Below are 14,554 nucleotides of genomic sequence, written 5' to 3'. Positions count from 1 at the left end.
CGTCTGTTTATTAACCCATTTACCTCCCATTCGATGTAACCCTCCCTCCTTCACCCTGCTCACATCCCGCAAACATTGCAGCGTCTCAGGCCCTATCCTAGAAACCAGGGCTGTGACGTGACGGAGAGAAGGACCCAGTTCTTGTCTGGGTGAAGCTGGGGGGAGGTACGGACAGGCAAAGGAGCAAATTCGGAGCAGGCTGATGGGGGCGCAATGGCAGTGGTGGGGCAGGGCTCTGAGGAGGCCGGCACAGGGCTTCTTCCCGGACTCCCAGCCCAGGGAGGGAGTGCAGGAAGAGGGCAGGAGGAGGGCGGTGCGGGACCCACAGGCAGTTCAGAGAGGGGCCTGACGGTGGTGGCGGGAGAGTGGGAGGTGGGACCCCGCAAAGAGGGTCTTGGAGCCTCCTCTCTGCCCTGGAAGAGCCTGGCTTCCCTCATCAGTGGCTGGCTGCTAGGTGGCCTCCCCACCACTCCTGCCCCTGCTCCTGTTCGTGGATGAGTTTAATGTGATCCCACCGAGGCCTCCAAAGGGCTGCTCTGTGCCACGTGCTCCCTGATTCTGTGGGGAGGGCTCCCCGGGTGGCCGCCAGGGGTCGCCCTCAGGCCACCGTGGGCTCAGACTACAGCTGGGGAAAGCTGGGGACAGCCTGTGGGCAGGACAGGGGCTGTGTCCCCGGGAGGGATCACTCTCCTTGGGTGGCCACAGGGCTGTGCTACCCTGGGCACCCCTGAGGGTCTGACCCAGGGCTGAGTCCAGGCCAAGCACTGCCCCCAGCTCCTCTATGACCTGGTGCCTTCCCTCTCTGGGCCTGGTGTCTGTGGCTGACAAACAGAGTGCCCAGTGCTCTCTGCTGGTCTGGCTTTCCCACCAACCTCTGCCCGCTTCTGCAGAAGCTATTCTGCTTGGGCACCGAGCGATGGGAAAGCCCAGGCTCGGGGGCTGCATTTCAGCCCCCAATAATGCAGCCAGGAAAGTCATAGTGCTGGGTGGGCCTCAGTTTCCTTTTCTGCAAAACAAGTGATAACCATATGGACCGCACAGGGCTGCGCGAGGTGAAGGGCCAAACACGGTGCTTGGCCTGTAGCCGATGGTGAGGATGACGATGACCAGGACCAAGGGGGCACAGAGGGGTCTGGCCAGCTGGTGCTTCAGAAGAAGAGATTAGGGAAAGCTGGAACAATCCGGAAGGCTTCCCAGAGGAAGTGGCCAACAGGTTTTGGATGGATGGGGGGCAGGAGAAATAATGCAAGGGAGTGGGCTGAGGTCCAGAGGCAGAGACATCAGTGGGACGGGGTCATACCTGTAGGGGGGGGGCTTCTGCGTGGCGATGGCAATGAGAGTGCCCAGAGGACGCCTTGGGGCTGAACTGAGCATGTGCTGGGCACTCAAGGCAGCTCAGTGTGCTGGGGCCAGGAGCTGGGGACACTGATCCTGCTGGAGCAAAAGTCTGGGACTTCCCTGGCCACCAGGTGTCCCCACTGTCCTGCTCTATGGAGCTCCAGAGTTTCTGTTTCGCTTGTAGAGTGGTAGTGACAATGGAAGTAATGATATGATGATTACTGTTTCCGAAGGGCTCCGTTACGGAGAACTTCTTACACGTTCTTGACAACAGTCCTTCGACTGTTGTCTTCGACAACAGTCCTCCTAGTTGTCCAGCTAACTAGGAGGCTGGAGTGGGAGGGAGGGGCATCCACCAGGTTATCCCTTTTGGTCTCTGTGTGGAGACGGGGCAGAGGAGTCCCACATCATGTGCCTGTCTCCAGGGTAAGTGGTCCATGAGGGAAGGCAGCTCCTCCAGAGCCAAAGAACAGCAGGGGATGTGGCGTCTCCTGACTCTTGGTCACTTTCTAAAGTGATTTTGGTTTGTTTTTGGTGAAATGAGTAGGCAGTGTTCGCAATGTAATGACAATGTAAATACTGTTAACTCCTGAGCAAACTAGTGTCTGACTTTTGTGTTTCCTGGAGTTATTGTTTTCCAGTTGTTCAGTTTTCTATGTAACTGTCACTAATTCTATCATCTATCTATCTATCTATCTATCAACATTACCTTCATCCCCCCAAACCCCATACCCATTTTCAGTCACTCCCCATTTCCCACCCAACCCTCAGTCTTAGATAATCACTAATCTGATTTCTATCTCTATGGATTTTCCTATTCTGGACATTTAATAAAATGAAATCATACCATATATGACCTTTGGCGTCTGACTTCTTTCACTCAGTATGACATTTTCAAAGTTCATCCATGTGGTGCATATATCAGAATTTCATTCCTTTCAATGGCTAACTAATATTCTATCCTAGACCCCCTTTTATTTGTCCAGTCATCTGTTGACGGACATTTGAGTTGTTTCCACTTTTTGGCTGTTATGAATAATGCTGCTGTGAACATTCATGAACATGTTTTTGTGTTGACATATGTGTTCATTTCTCTTGAGTAGATATCATGGAGTGGAATTGCTGAGTCACATAGTAACTCTATGTTTAACTGTTTGAGGAACTGTCAGATTGTTTTCAAAGCACATGCATTGTTTTACGTTCCCACGCACAGTGGGTGAGGGTTGTGACTTCTCCAAGTCCTCGCCACCACTGGTGATTCTCTCTCTTTGATCCCAGCCATCCTAGTGGGTGTGAGGTGGGATCTCACTGGGGTTTCGAGCTGCATTTCCCTACTGGCTAATGATGGTGAGCGTCTTCCCATGTGCTTACTGGCCATTCGTGCATCTTCTTTGGAGAAATGTCTATTCAGACACCTTGCTCATTGAAATTGGGTTACTGGTCTTTGTATTGAGTTATAAGAGTTCCTGTTATATGCTGGGTACAAGTCTCTTATCAGATTTATGCCTTCCAGATACTTCCTCCCATTGTGTGGGTTGTCTTTTCCCTTTCTTGATGGTGTTGTTGGCAGCACAAAAGGGCTTGATTTTGGTGAAATCCAACTTACGGATTGTTTCTTTTGTTGCTTGTGCTTCTGGGGTCATATTTCAGAAGGCATTTCCTAACCCAAGGCCACAAAGACTTACTCCCGTGTTTTCTTCTAAGAATCGTATAGTTTAGCTCTTACTCTTAGGTCTAGGACCCACTTTGACTATGGTTCGTGTATGGTGTGAGGTAGGGGCCCAGCCTCCTTCTCTGCGTGTGGCTGTCCAGCTGCACGGGCACCACGTGTTGACGACCGTGGCTTCCTCCTCACGTGGCCTTGGCATCCTTGTGGAAAAGCAGTGACCATAAACGTGTGGGTTTATTTCTGGACTCTCATCCCCATTTGTGATCTATATGCGTATCCTTGTGTTAGTGTCTTGATTACAATGGTTTTGTAGTGAGTTTTGAAATCAGGAAGCCTGAGTCTCCCAGCTTGGTCCTTCTTTTTCAAGATGGTTTTAACTATTCTGGGTCCCTTGCATTTCCATATGAATTTTAGGATCAGTTTGTCAATTTCTGCCAAGAAGCCCACTGCGATTTTAACGGTGATCATGTTGAATCTGGATCTGTTTGGAGAGCACATCATCTTAGCAATATTAAGTCTTCATTTTGTAATCATGGGATGTCTTTCCACTCGTTCAGGCCTCCTTTAATTTCTTTCAAAAATATTGCTGAGTTTTCAGAGTACAAGTTTTGTACTTCGTTTGTTGAATTTGTGGGTATTTTTAAATTCTTTTTGATGACGTAGGTGGAGTCATTTTCTTAATTTCATTTTTTTTTTTTTTTTTTGCTCATCATTAGTGAAGTGAAGAAATACAATAATTTTTGTCTGTTACGCATTGATCTTGTATCCTGCCACCTTATTGAACTATTTTGTTAGTTGTAACAGTTTTTTAGTGGGTTCCTTAGGGGTTTCTATATGTAAGATCACGTCATCTGCAACAAGAAAGTTTTGCTCCTTCTTCCAATGTTAATGCCTCTCATTATTTTTTCTTGTCTAATTGCTGCCTCAGCTAGAACCTCCGATATGATGCTGAGTTGAAGTGGTGAGGTAGACCTATCATTAGGCTAACCTTAAAGGAAGAGCTGAAAATAAGTATGTTTTAGCTGTGGGTGTGTCTTAGATACCCTTTGTCAGGAAGTTCCCTCCTATTTCTAGATTGCTGAGTGTTTTTGTCTTGAAGGATGTTGGAAATCCTTTTTCTGCATCTATTGAAATGATTGGTTTTCATCCTTTAGTCTGTTGCTATGGTGTATCACAAGGATTTATTTTCAGATGTCAAGCCAACCTTGCATTCCTGGGATAACCCCCATTAGGTCATGGCATACACTCCTCTTGTATGCTGCTGGGTTCAGTTGGCTGGTATTTTGTTGAGGTTATTTGCATGTATGTTCGTAACTGTCACATTTCCGCCCCCCCCCCCCAACATTTCAACATGTCTGTCAACTAGCTCTCAATAGTATGCTCTGCACAACTCGTGCACACCAGAGAAATCACATACGGTCTCTATGTCCCATTCTCCCCGCCCTGGAGGAAGCCTTCTGCTCTTCTGAGTGGCTCTTTTCTGGGCTGCCTGCCTCTTGGCCTCTGCTCGGCTCTGACCCTGGGGCCGTCTTCACGCCTCTTCTGTTTGGATCCTTGATGTGCATGCGCTCTGGTTGCTTACTGAGAAGGGGCATATGGGAAGTAAAATGTTTTTGTGTTCATCCATGTCTGAAATAATCCTTATTCTTTCCGGACACTTGATTGAGGGATTGACGGGGTCTAGAATTCTCCATCTAAAATTGTCTGTGGATAGGGCGCCTGGGTGGCTCAGTCGGTTAAGCACCAGACCTCAGCTCAGGTCGTGATCTCACAGTTTGTGAGTTCAAGCCCCGCATCGGGCTCTGTGCTGACAGCTCGGAGCCCGGAGCCTGCTTTGGATTCTGTGTCTCCCTCTTTCTCTTCCCCTCCCCCGTTCATGCTCTGTCTCTCTCTGTCTCAAAAACAAATAAACGTTAAAAAAAATTTTTTTTTAAATAATAAATAAAATAAAATTGTCTGTGGAATTTTGGAGACTCCGCTCCAGGTCCTTCAGTCTCCAGGATGCTATTCCCATGTTTCACCCCAGCATGCCTCGGTGCCAGCCTGTCCGTTCATGGGGCGTGATAGGACTCCTTCAATATGGAGATTCGTGACTTTCAATCTGAGAAGTTGTCCAGGTTCATTGCTCTGATGTTCCTCTACTCCATTTCCTCTGTTTGTCTTTCTGGAACCCCCGATAAGGTGGATGTTGGACCTTTAGGGTTGACCTCGTGATTTCCTTATTTTTTCCTTTCCTGATTTCCATTTCTTCATCTTGTTTAGCTTCCTATACGGAAGATGGTCTTATCCAACCCGCCTGTTGCATTTTTCATTTTGATGATCATCTCCTGTTTCAAGACCTCTTTCTTGATCAGGGATTGTTCCTTTTCCATGGCACCTTATTTCACGGACCCAGTCTTGTCACAGCTCCGAAGTCCCCGGTTTCGCTTTTAAGTCCACAGGCCGACTGGAAGCTTGGAGAGGGAGGGCATCTCACAGGGGGTGAGGGTGAGCCATCCTTTTTGGCGAGCGGCCCTGGTGTCAGCATCTGGAGCCTTCCACGGGCCACTTCGTGTCTCCACAGTAGGGTCCCTGGGCTGCTGTCGAGGGGGAACAATAACCCACTCCTCACCACCCCGAACCTGGAGACTCACTCCTCCAGCCCGTGGGGCTGTCCCCAGGCCGGGCCTTAGCTGGGGAGGACGGAGGGGATCTGGGCCCACTGCTTTGAAGAGACCCTGGCCTGTCTTCCCGTTCACACACATTCTCTTTGTCTCCCACTCACACATGTGCACACGCATACACACATTCTCACATCCACGCGTGTGTGCACACACACCATGCAGTCTGCCCGTCGGCCCCTGCAGAGGGAGCTGGGTTGCCACAAGCTGGGTCTCTACGGATTGGAGGGGATGGAGGGTGGCACTGGCTCAACTTGTGCAGTCTCCCCGCCCCGAACCCGAGCTGGGGCGTGGCCTCCGCTCCACACCCTCCAGCGTTGGTTCCTTTCTCCTGCGTGCGCTTGTCCCCCCGCGGCTCTCCTAGCGTTGTGGGCTACACCTCATCCCTCCCGCCTCGCTCTCCTAATGGCTGCTGTTCTATGGGGTTTGGGGAAGGGGAGACTTGAGCGGGGGTGGTTTGTCCACAGTGTAGCCTGAGACCCCGGGTCCACTCTGCCCTCCTACAAAAAGGAGGCACCATAGTCCACCGTGGGCCTGTGCCCCCTGGTGGAGGTACTAGACCCACGGCCCAGCCCTGGCTGACCCTGAGGCCTCTCTGCTGTGCCTTCCAGAACATGCCGAATGTCCGCGACCACGATGCCTCTGTCTACCTCCGCCTCCAAGGAGATGCCTTGTCTGTGGGTGGCTATGAGACCAACCCCATCTTCTGGGAGGAGGTAAGACACAGAGGGATCGGGGAGGGGGGTGGTTCAGGGCTGCGTCTCCGTGTGGAGAAGCCTTCCTCCAGGAAGCCCACCTTCCTGAAGCTCCTCGGGTGCACACCTGAGAAATGGCAGGTCCCTGGGCCCTAGAAGGGCCAACTCGGTTTTCTCTGAACGTGGCACACAGGTAGACCCAGACCTGGGTCAGGGAGAGGGCTGGCCTCAAACAGCAGTGGTTACAGGCTGTGGAGATGTCAAATCACAGCTTTGGAAGACAACAAAAACGTTAAAACCCTGTGTCCACAGCAAACAACCCTGAGCCCGGACCCACGGCAGTGGCGTCTGTCCGGGCCCCGCGGCTCTCCTGGCAGCTTCTGGGGCTGCATGGAAGTCGGGCGGCCCCCTCGGCCCCCTCGAGCACGCCTGGGCTGCCCCCGCTCCTGGGTTCATGCAGACATCGAATGATTAAGTGACAACCTTGGGTCAGATTCTGTTTTACTTCCTGGGGACAGAGGGAGAGCAGCACGAAAGCCCCTGTCCCGGGGTGCCTGTGTCTGGCCGGGGAGACCCACAGTAAACAGACAAGCAGCGGTGACCTGTGCTCTTCAGCACAGCGGGTTGGGAACAAGCCTCGTAAGAGTGGAGGCCTATGCTTCGTGCCGTGGTCAGGCAGGGCCCCCCGAGGAGGTGACGTCAGAGCAGAGCCCCCCTGGAGAGAGCATGGTCGGTGAGGAGCTGCCTCAGACCGGGGGTGAAGGCCCCGAGGTCTGGCCAAGCTTGTCCTTGAACTGAAGGAAGGTCAGCGTGGCCGTGGGCCAGTGGTGGACGGGGGCAGGGCCTGCCCCTGTAGGCCTCGGTGGGCCACAGAGTCACGGGGAGCCACAGGGCTGCTGGAGACCAAGAGAGGGCATGGTCTGACTTAGGAGAAGGTCGAAGGAGGTAGGAAAGCAGGGTGACCAGGTGGAGGCCATTGCAAGAGTCCAGCGCAGAGCTGGGGCGCCTGGGCCAGCACGGGGGAAGGGAGGGGATGGGCCCCACTGATGGGTTGGTGCAGGAGACCTGAGGGGCCCAGCCCTGTCACCCCCCCCCCCAACCCAGGGGAGACTGGCCGGGCTCGGCTCCCACTGGGCGGCTCCCCCCACCCGCCTCCCCAGGTGTCAGACAAGTTTGCCTTTGGCCTCTTTGACCTGGACTGGGACGTGTTCACCCAGCACATCGAAGGTGCCATCAACCGCGTCCCAGTGCTGGAGAAGACGGGGGTCAAGTCCACAGTCTGTGGCCCGGGTGAGTGAGGAGGCTGGAAGCAAGGGCAGGCATGCTGGGTCCTTCTGCCCGAGACCGAGGCTGGCCTGTGTCGGGCACGGACCTGGGCCGTCCCTGCCGCGAGCAGGACAGACACGACACCCCTGTTGCTGTCCCAGCAGAAGCACTGGGACTCCCACTGGGTGTCTCCCCCACCCCCTCTTTCTTCCTGGCACACACAGGGTCCCTTTAATCCTCAGTCAAGGCAAAAACACGGGTAGGGCCGGCCTTGCCCCATATCAGGCCTGGGGAGATAGGTTCGGAAAGACACGGTGTTGTCCAAAGAGGAAACTTTGTGTCTGAGGCTCTGGGTGCCTCAGTGTCCTCGTCTGTGAAATGGGTGACAGCGTACCTACTCAGCAGGAGCGGAGCAAGGAGGAGAAGCCACATGTGAGGTGCGGGGCACGGCCCGGACCAGCAGACTGCCGTCGGTCCTGAGGGGAAGGGGTTAGCCGGAGGCCGGAGAGTAACGGGTCATCCACAGCCACGCAGGGGGTGAGGGGCCGGCCAGGACAGGAGAGGGGAAGGTTCTGATGCCCAGGGGCCTGTGGCCTGCCGGGGCGGGGGGCCAGCCCTCTCCGCCCGGTGCCCCTGGAGCCGCTTGAATCTGTTGGGCTCGTGAGGCGGCCCAGCCGCGGTGGGCAGGATGGACGTGCCCCTGAGTGCTGGACTCGGGGTGCAGGGCGTGGGCGGGGGACCGAAGGCTCGCTGCCCTTCCCCCCCCACAGCTTCCCCGGGCTTGCATGGGGCTGGCAATGAGAAGCACAGGCCTGAAACGATCCCAGGGGCCCGAGTCACCCGGGAACATCCTCTGTTTAATTGGACTGGGGAGTCATTGCTCCCAGGGAGCCCTATCTGGGGGGGATGTGTGTGTGAAGACATCTTGTGTCTGGCTTCCGGCCTGTGGGGGAGGGTTCGCGGGGAACGGAGCGCTTCCCCTTGCCAGGGAGGACGAGAGAGGTCAGTGGTCTTTGGCTTCCAGAACAGAACTGGGAAGTCCCAGGCCCCCTGGACTCCGGGGCATCCGGGGGCGGGCAGAGCTCCCATTCCGGGTCCCAGGGGTCCCGGCCAAGGTGGGGGCCCCATCTGTGCTGCCCAAACATCCCATCATTCTGCATCCATCCCCAAGCTGCTCGGTCGTGAGTCATTGGCTGAACGTTCAAGAGACTCTCGTCCCCCACCCCACCCCCACGAAGCTCTCTCCTCAGATGCCCCGTGAGGTTGTCCTCACCTTCCTGTCCGCCTGGAAACATCCCCAGCCCTCCCGAAGCGCTCCCCGGGTGGGTGACCCGGCCACACCACTGTCACCCTCGCCCTCGCCGCCCCTGTGCCCCCTGCCACCGCCAGACCCCCCCTCCCCCCCGCTCCTCCCCCAGGGCCCGGGAAGCTCCCGACCTTCCTCACACGGGGTCGTGTCCGTCCCCATCCTGCGCGGGACAGACCCGCGCAGAGGTTGAGAACTCGGGCTGGGGGTCAGGCAGCCCTGAGCCGGGTGACCCAGTTTCCGCATCTGTTCCATAGTTAGTGACCATGGTGCCTACCAGAAGGGTCACTCACACCGCCCCTCCTCCCGTCGTCATTTCTTCCCAGACATTCTCTGTTTTGCTTATTTGCGTATTTACCGTCCCCTCTTGTCAGCTGCCTGAGGGGTCGGAGCAGTGATGGTCGGAGCCGAGCCCTGGGCACATTCCTTGGGGCGGCAACTATTTGTGGATGGACTAACTCCCAGCCCTGTGAAGTCAGTGCCATGGTCCCCGTTTGACAGATGAGGACACTGAGGCTCAGAGAGGTGAAGTGACTCGGCCAGGGTCACAGGGCCAGGGTTCAAGCCCAGGATTGTGGCTACAAAGCTCAGCCCTTTATAATGATTCCCCAAGGGTCCCTTGCCCTCCGTGCTCTGGGTTCCGCCTGTGACACACCTTCGGCCAACAGAGCAGAAACCCCCGTCCCTCTCCCAGAGAACTGGGGGTCAGCCCTTCATTCGGGGACGTTTATCGAACACCTGCTGTTTGCTGGGCCCCATGCTAGGCCTTGGGACACAGTACTGAGTGGAGCCCCGTCCCTGCCCTCATGCACTCGTGGCCCAGTGAGCAAGAATGACCAGCAGTGATGCGGCAGGAAGGTGGTGCCCTGCGACGGGGGCTTGAGGGAAAGGCCCCTCCTCGGCAGGAGCAGAACCCGGTCCCAGCAGGGTGGTTCTGACAGTAAATGCTGAGGAGCTCGGGAGCGTGGCAGGAGCAGTCAGGGAGGCCCCCTGGAGGAAGTGGCATTGAGCGGAGTGGTGAGGATGGGGAAAGTCTGGGTGAAGGGGCAGCGGCAGACCCCGCTCCAATCACTGCCCTCTCGGGAGACCCCGCCCCGGGTGCATATGGCCCGGGGAGAGCTTCAGGCCCCGCTCCCTTTCAGAGTCCTTCACACCTGACCACAAGCCCCTGATGGGGGAGGCACCTGAACTCCGAGGGTTCTTCCTGGGCTGCGGTTTCAACAGTGCAGGTGCGTGTGAGAGGCCCCTCCTTGACACCCACCACCCTGATCTTCAAGCTCCCCCAGGCAAAAAAAAAAGAAAGGTTCCCCGGGCAGAGTGTGGGGGGCTCAGGAGCACAGCGGCCCCTGGCAGGGGTGAGGGCTCCGGTCCTGTTAGCAGCAGTACACCACCCCTCCAGGGTTCGGGGGGTGATGCTGGCTGTGGACACGGAAGGGGCATGATATTGGGGTGGGCGCTCCGGGGCGGATGGCAAACCTCTGGCCCTACTCCTTCTAGGAATGATGCTGGGTGGCGGCTGTGGGCAGGAGCTGGCCCACTGGATCGTCCACGGGCGCCCAGAGAAGGACATGTACAGCTATGACATCAGGCGAGTGTGCACCAGAGACCGTGGGCGGGGCGGCTGCTTACCGGTGCCCTGGGATTAGGTAGAGCCGGGTATATAGCGAGGGCTATTTAGAAAGGAGCCTTCTCTGAAATCCAGAGGGCTTCTTGGAAGAGGCACCAGTAAGGGAAGAAGGGGGAGAAGGCTGCCAGCAGGGACGGTTCTGCAGGTTCCCGGGGTTTGGCAGATTCACGTCCCTTGACAGTTTCCGGGATTTCTTGTCCCAGTGTCCTCCTCGACCTGCCGGATGGCTCCAGGATCAGCAGTGGGATCGCCTCATCCCATTTGGCAAATGGGGAGACTGAGGCCTGGGGAGCAGGAGGGACCCCACGCGTTGCCCAGGGAGTGAGGCTGAGTTGGGTGGTTATGATCAGTGCGTGCGCAGCAGCTGGGAGTCAGACGGCCCCGAGCCCAGAGGCCAGCTGAACGTTCACGTCCAAGGTGGCGGGAATACATCAGACCCGGTGCCCAGCGCTCTCCTCACCGTAGCCCCGGGTAATGACGCGCGTGCTGCTAATGTCGGGGGCAGCCAGGGCGTCTGTGTAGGCACAACTCTCTGTGTCACGTCTGCAAGGAAACGCTAGACAAGCCTGAGCCGGGGGGGAGGGGGGGGGCGCTGTCGTCAGAGCAGGGGGAGGGGGTCCTGGTCTCCATCACCCTCTGCAGGCGGGGCGAAGGCACTCACTCCCAGGCAGGATCCGGAGGGTGGGTGTTGGTGAGGCTGGGGTGTCGTGCAGGGGGCAGTCGAGGCGACGGCTTGGAGGGGCGCCCCTGTGGGCAGGCAGCCTGTTCCGTTACTGCTCCTGACAGACAGCCTCCCTGGGGAGACCCCAGCTGCCCGGGGTGGGCGGGGGGGGGGGGTGCTGGGGTGCTGGTTCCGCTCAACATGCCCCCTGCTCCTCTGCTAACCTCACCCCTCCTGGCCTGATGAAGACATTAGACCCGCTGGGGAAGTGGGGGGGATGTCTGGACCTCACAGAGGCAGACAGACAGACACTGAGATTCCCCCACGGCCACCCCCTCCACGGCGCCTGGCACAGCTCTGCTCTGTGGCTGCCTCCGAGCCCGTCTGGGGCTGCGCCCACGCGCTCCCAAGAGAGGAATGTTCCAGAAATGATAGCTTCAAGGGGCCTCGGGGATGGGCCGGTCCAAGCCCCTCCTGCTACAAACGGCGAGAAGAGGCACCGATGCGGGCGGCCGCTTGTCTGAAGTCGCCCAGTGCGCGCGCGCCAGAGCAGGCAGGGACGCAGCGCCTCGCCTCCCTCGGGGGCGAGGGCTCCGGCACAGGAACAGACCGCCGCGTCAGGGCTCACCCCGGGCCTCGGCGGGCGGCCTCCCGGTGCCGCAGCGTCCACGGCTGCAGAACGGGGCTGGCATGCCTGCCCCCCTCCTGGGCTGGGGGAGGCCTGGCGGGGAGGGGGCGCACGGTCCTGGATTCAGCAGGAAGCCCCGAGGCTGCCTGTGAAACCCCTGCCCGGTTAGGAACGGGTCTGGGCCTCCTGTCGTCAGCTGCCTTGCCTGGCAGGAGTGTTTTGTGGGCTGGTTCGTGGCGGGGAGGCTGGGCCTGGGCGTCACAGGCTGGGAGGCAGATGGTATGGTGGGGGGAGAGGGGCGGCGGGGAGCCCCTACGAGCTGGCGCCTGGGGGGGGTAGAGGGGGGGCAGTGAACTAGCCCACTCACCCTTGTGGCTCAGGCTGAGGGTTTCCCCATCTGTGAAATGGGGGTGATGACTCACCTCTCGGTGGAGCGCATCTGGGACTCGCTTGTACGCGTCCCGGTGCCTGGCACGGGCAGGGTCTGGGGTTGTAGGCCGGACTGTTAGTGAAAGCCCTTGGGTCCGAGTAACCGGGAGGAGGCGTCATCGTTTGAGCGCTGAGGGTGGCCGGACCCTAGCCCCGGCTTGGGCCCCCTGCTCACAGGAGGAGTGCTGAAGCCAGCCTGTGTGGCCACAGGGAGGGGCCCATTCCCCTGCCGATCCCTGGTCGTGCTCTGGCTGAGCTCGAGCCCACGCGCCTGCCATGCACACGTGTGCACAGACGTGAGCCGAGGCGGCAGTCCTGGGCCACGGGGAACCTGCCGGAGGGGCCGTGGAGGGGCCCGTGTCTGTGCCTGCAGGGATCACCCGGCCCCGCCCCAGACCCAGCTTCCTCTTTTGTCCTGGGGGCATGAGGAAGGAAATCCAGGACTCCCTCTTCCCACTTCCCGCTCCCCACCCCCAGCCGGGACTCTCAAAGCAGCGAGGAAGGTCACCAGTCCGGTCCTGGGAGAACCATGCCAGCTCCTGAATCTGACCAGAGTGGCCATCAGCCTCCTAGCCCGCTTCCTGCCCGCCTCAGCCCCTCCAAAGCCGGCCAGGCACTTCCAAACCCCGCACCCCAGCACGCTTCTCCTTCAGGAACTCCCTAGGCCCCTTGGCCTGGCTCCGTGGCTCCCTCCCCTGCCCTGCAGCTCGTCCCAGAAGCTCCTGGCTCAGTGCAGGCTGGATCGCCCCTCGTGTGCAAATGAGTCAAACCAGGGGGCGGCGTGAGGCCGCGCTGAACATTGAGACAGGTTCTCGCACACAGCACTCACCCCTGGGCCGACAGCAGGAAGGGGCCCCTTGGACGATCGCAGCGACTCGCGATAATACCCATAACGATAAACTCACATCCGTAGCCCCGCCCCCTGCCCCCACCAGAACATCGTGCTCGCTAGAACTGTGTGCAGACTGAGAGTCAGTTAGCCCCGGTGAGGCTCCGACAGGCGTCACGGAGGATGGAACGTGGATGGGGAGGAGGGCCGGGAGGGCGCGTGAGATGCCAGCGGGTGGACAGTGAGGGAAGGGACGGATGGGGAGGCTGGTCTGGGGGTCTGAGAGGTGGGTTTGTGTGTGGGAGGGGCCGGGGGCCTGTGATCCAGGTGGGCCAGCAGCTACGCGGTCGGCTCGGGCAGCCGGGGCGGTCGGAGGACAAGCCGTTGGGTGTCTCGAGCTGCTGGCTGGAGGAGAGGCCATGTGACCTGGGGGGGGGGGGGGGGGGGGGGGTCGCAGTGGGGGGGCCTAGCTGCCCGAGGCCCCGGGGCGGGAGACTAGAGCCCGTCCCCCTCCCGAACCCATGCCCCAGGGAGGACTCTGGTGGAGGGATGAGGGTCCGGTTTGGCCCCGGGTCCTTGGCCGGCCCTTCCCTCACAGCCCCCGAGGCAGTGACCGGCCCCTCCGCCCGCCACAGGCGCTTCCATCACCTGCTCACCGACCACCGCCGCTGGATCCGCGAGCGCAGCCACGAGTCCTACGCCAAGAACTACTCTGTTGTGTTCCCCCACGATGAGCCCCTGGCGGGGCGCAACATGAGGACAGACCCCCTGCACGAGGTACCACACCCCGACGAGCGGCCACTCTCGGGGAGTCCGGGGCACTGGGGCGACGGAAAGGCGTGCTCTGGGCCGGGTGAGGTGACGCGGTGGCTCGGCCATTCCCAGCTCTCACCAACGGAGCGAGCTCGGAGCGCACACCCCGGCACCTTCCCTAACTGCCGACGGCGGTCGTGGGGGGCGGGGGCACCGGCCGGTGTGTGCGCTCGCCCATCGGGGACGGGCAGTGACAGAGAGCAGCATAGCCCCAGAGACATGCGTCCTGCGCGTGGGGCCTGCTTGGGATGCCTTTCCTCCCCGGCAAGCTCCTACTCGTATGACGAAACCCACTGTCAGGTGCCCTCCCCCCCGGAGCCCAGCCTTGGCACTCTCCCAAGCCCCTGACGGTCCCCTTCCTCGTGCTCCCAACCCACCTCCGTGTCCCCTCTCCCACCCCCATCTTGTGCTGCAAGCTGTCCTCATCTAGGGCCCCGGGAACAGCAGCTCTGCCCTAGTCTCTCCGGTTCTGAGCACTGAGCACGGAGCCTGACTTTTAATACGTATTCAGGGGTGTTTGTTGAATGGAGACAGGCAGGCTCATGGAGCAGGCAGCCCTGAGGCTGAATAAAGGAACCTCCTTCGTCTGGGACTCCAGCACCCGGACCCCAGAGGGACCCGGGGTCCATTGCC

The 14,554-nt window shown here is 58.8% G+C and overlaps 1 protein-coding gene across 1 annotated transcript in view; it reads left to right on the top strand.

The window, feature by feature from the left end:
- Positions 1-213: 213 nt before the first annotated feature.
- SARDH (sarcosine dehydrogenase) overlaps positions 214-14,554 on the top strand; it is a 53,077-nt gene continuing 38,736 nt past the window's right edge. Inside the window, exons 1-7 of the mRNA XM_040461482.1 lie at positions 214-454; positions 1,085-1,213; positions 6,115-6,383; positions 7,523-7,652; positions 10,077-10,163; positions 10,432-10,522; positions 13,744-13,885. Of these exons, the coding sequence (XP_040317416.1) occupies positions 214-454; positions 1,085-1,213; positions 6,115-6,383; positions 7,523-7,652; positions 10,077-10,163; positions 10,432-10,522; positions 13,744-13,885 (1,089 nt within the window). The remainder of the gene's footprint in view (positions 455-1,084; positions 1,214-6,114; positions 6,384-7,522; positions 7,653-10,076; positions 10,164-10,431; positions 10,523-13,743; positions 13,886-14,554) is intronic.

The sequence above is a fragment of the Herpailurus yagouaroundi genome, unplaced genomic scaffold (genome assembly GCF_014898765.1).
Source record: "Herpailurus yagouaroundi ecotype Mexico unplaced genomic scaffold, PumYag 267, whole genome shotgun sequence".
NCBI lineage: Eukaryota > Metazoa > Chordata > Mammalia > Carnivora > Felidae > Herpailurus > Herpailurus yagouaroundi.
The sequence above is the reverse complement of the archived record's forward strand: the minus strand, read 5'-3'. Positions and strand labels throughout refer to the sequence as shown.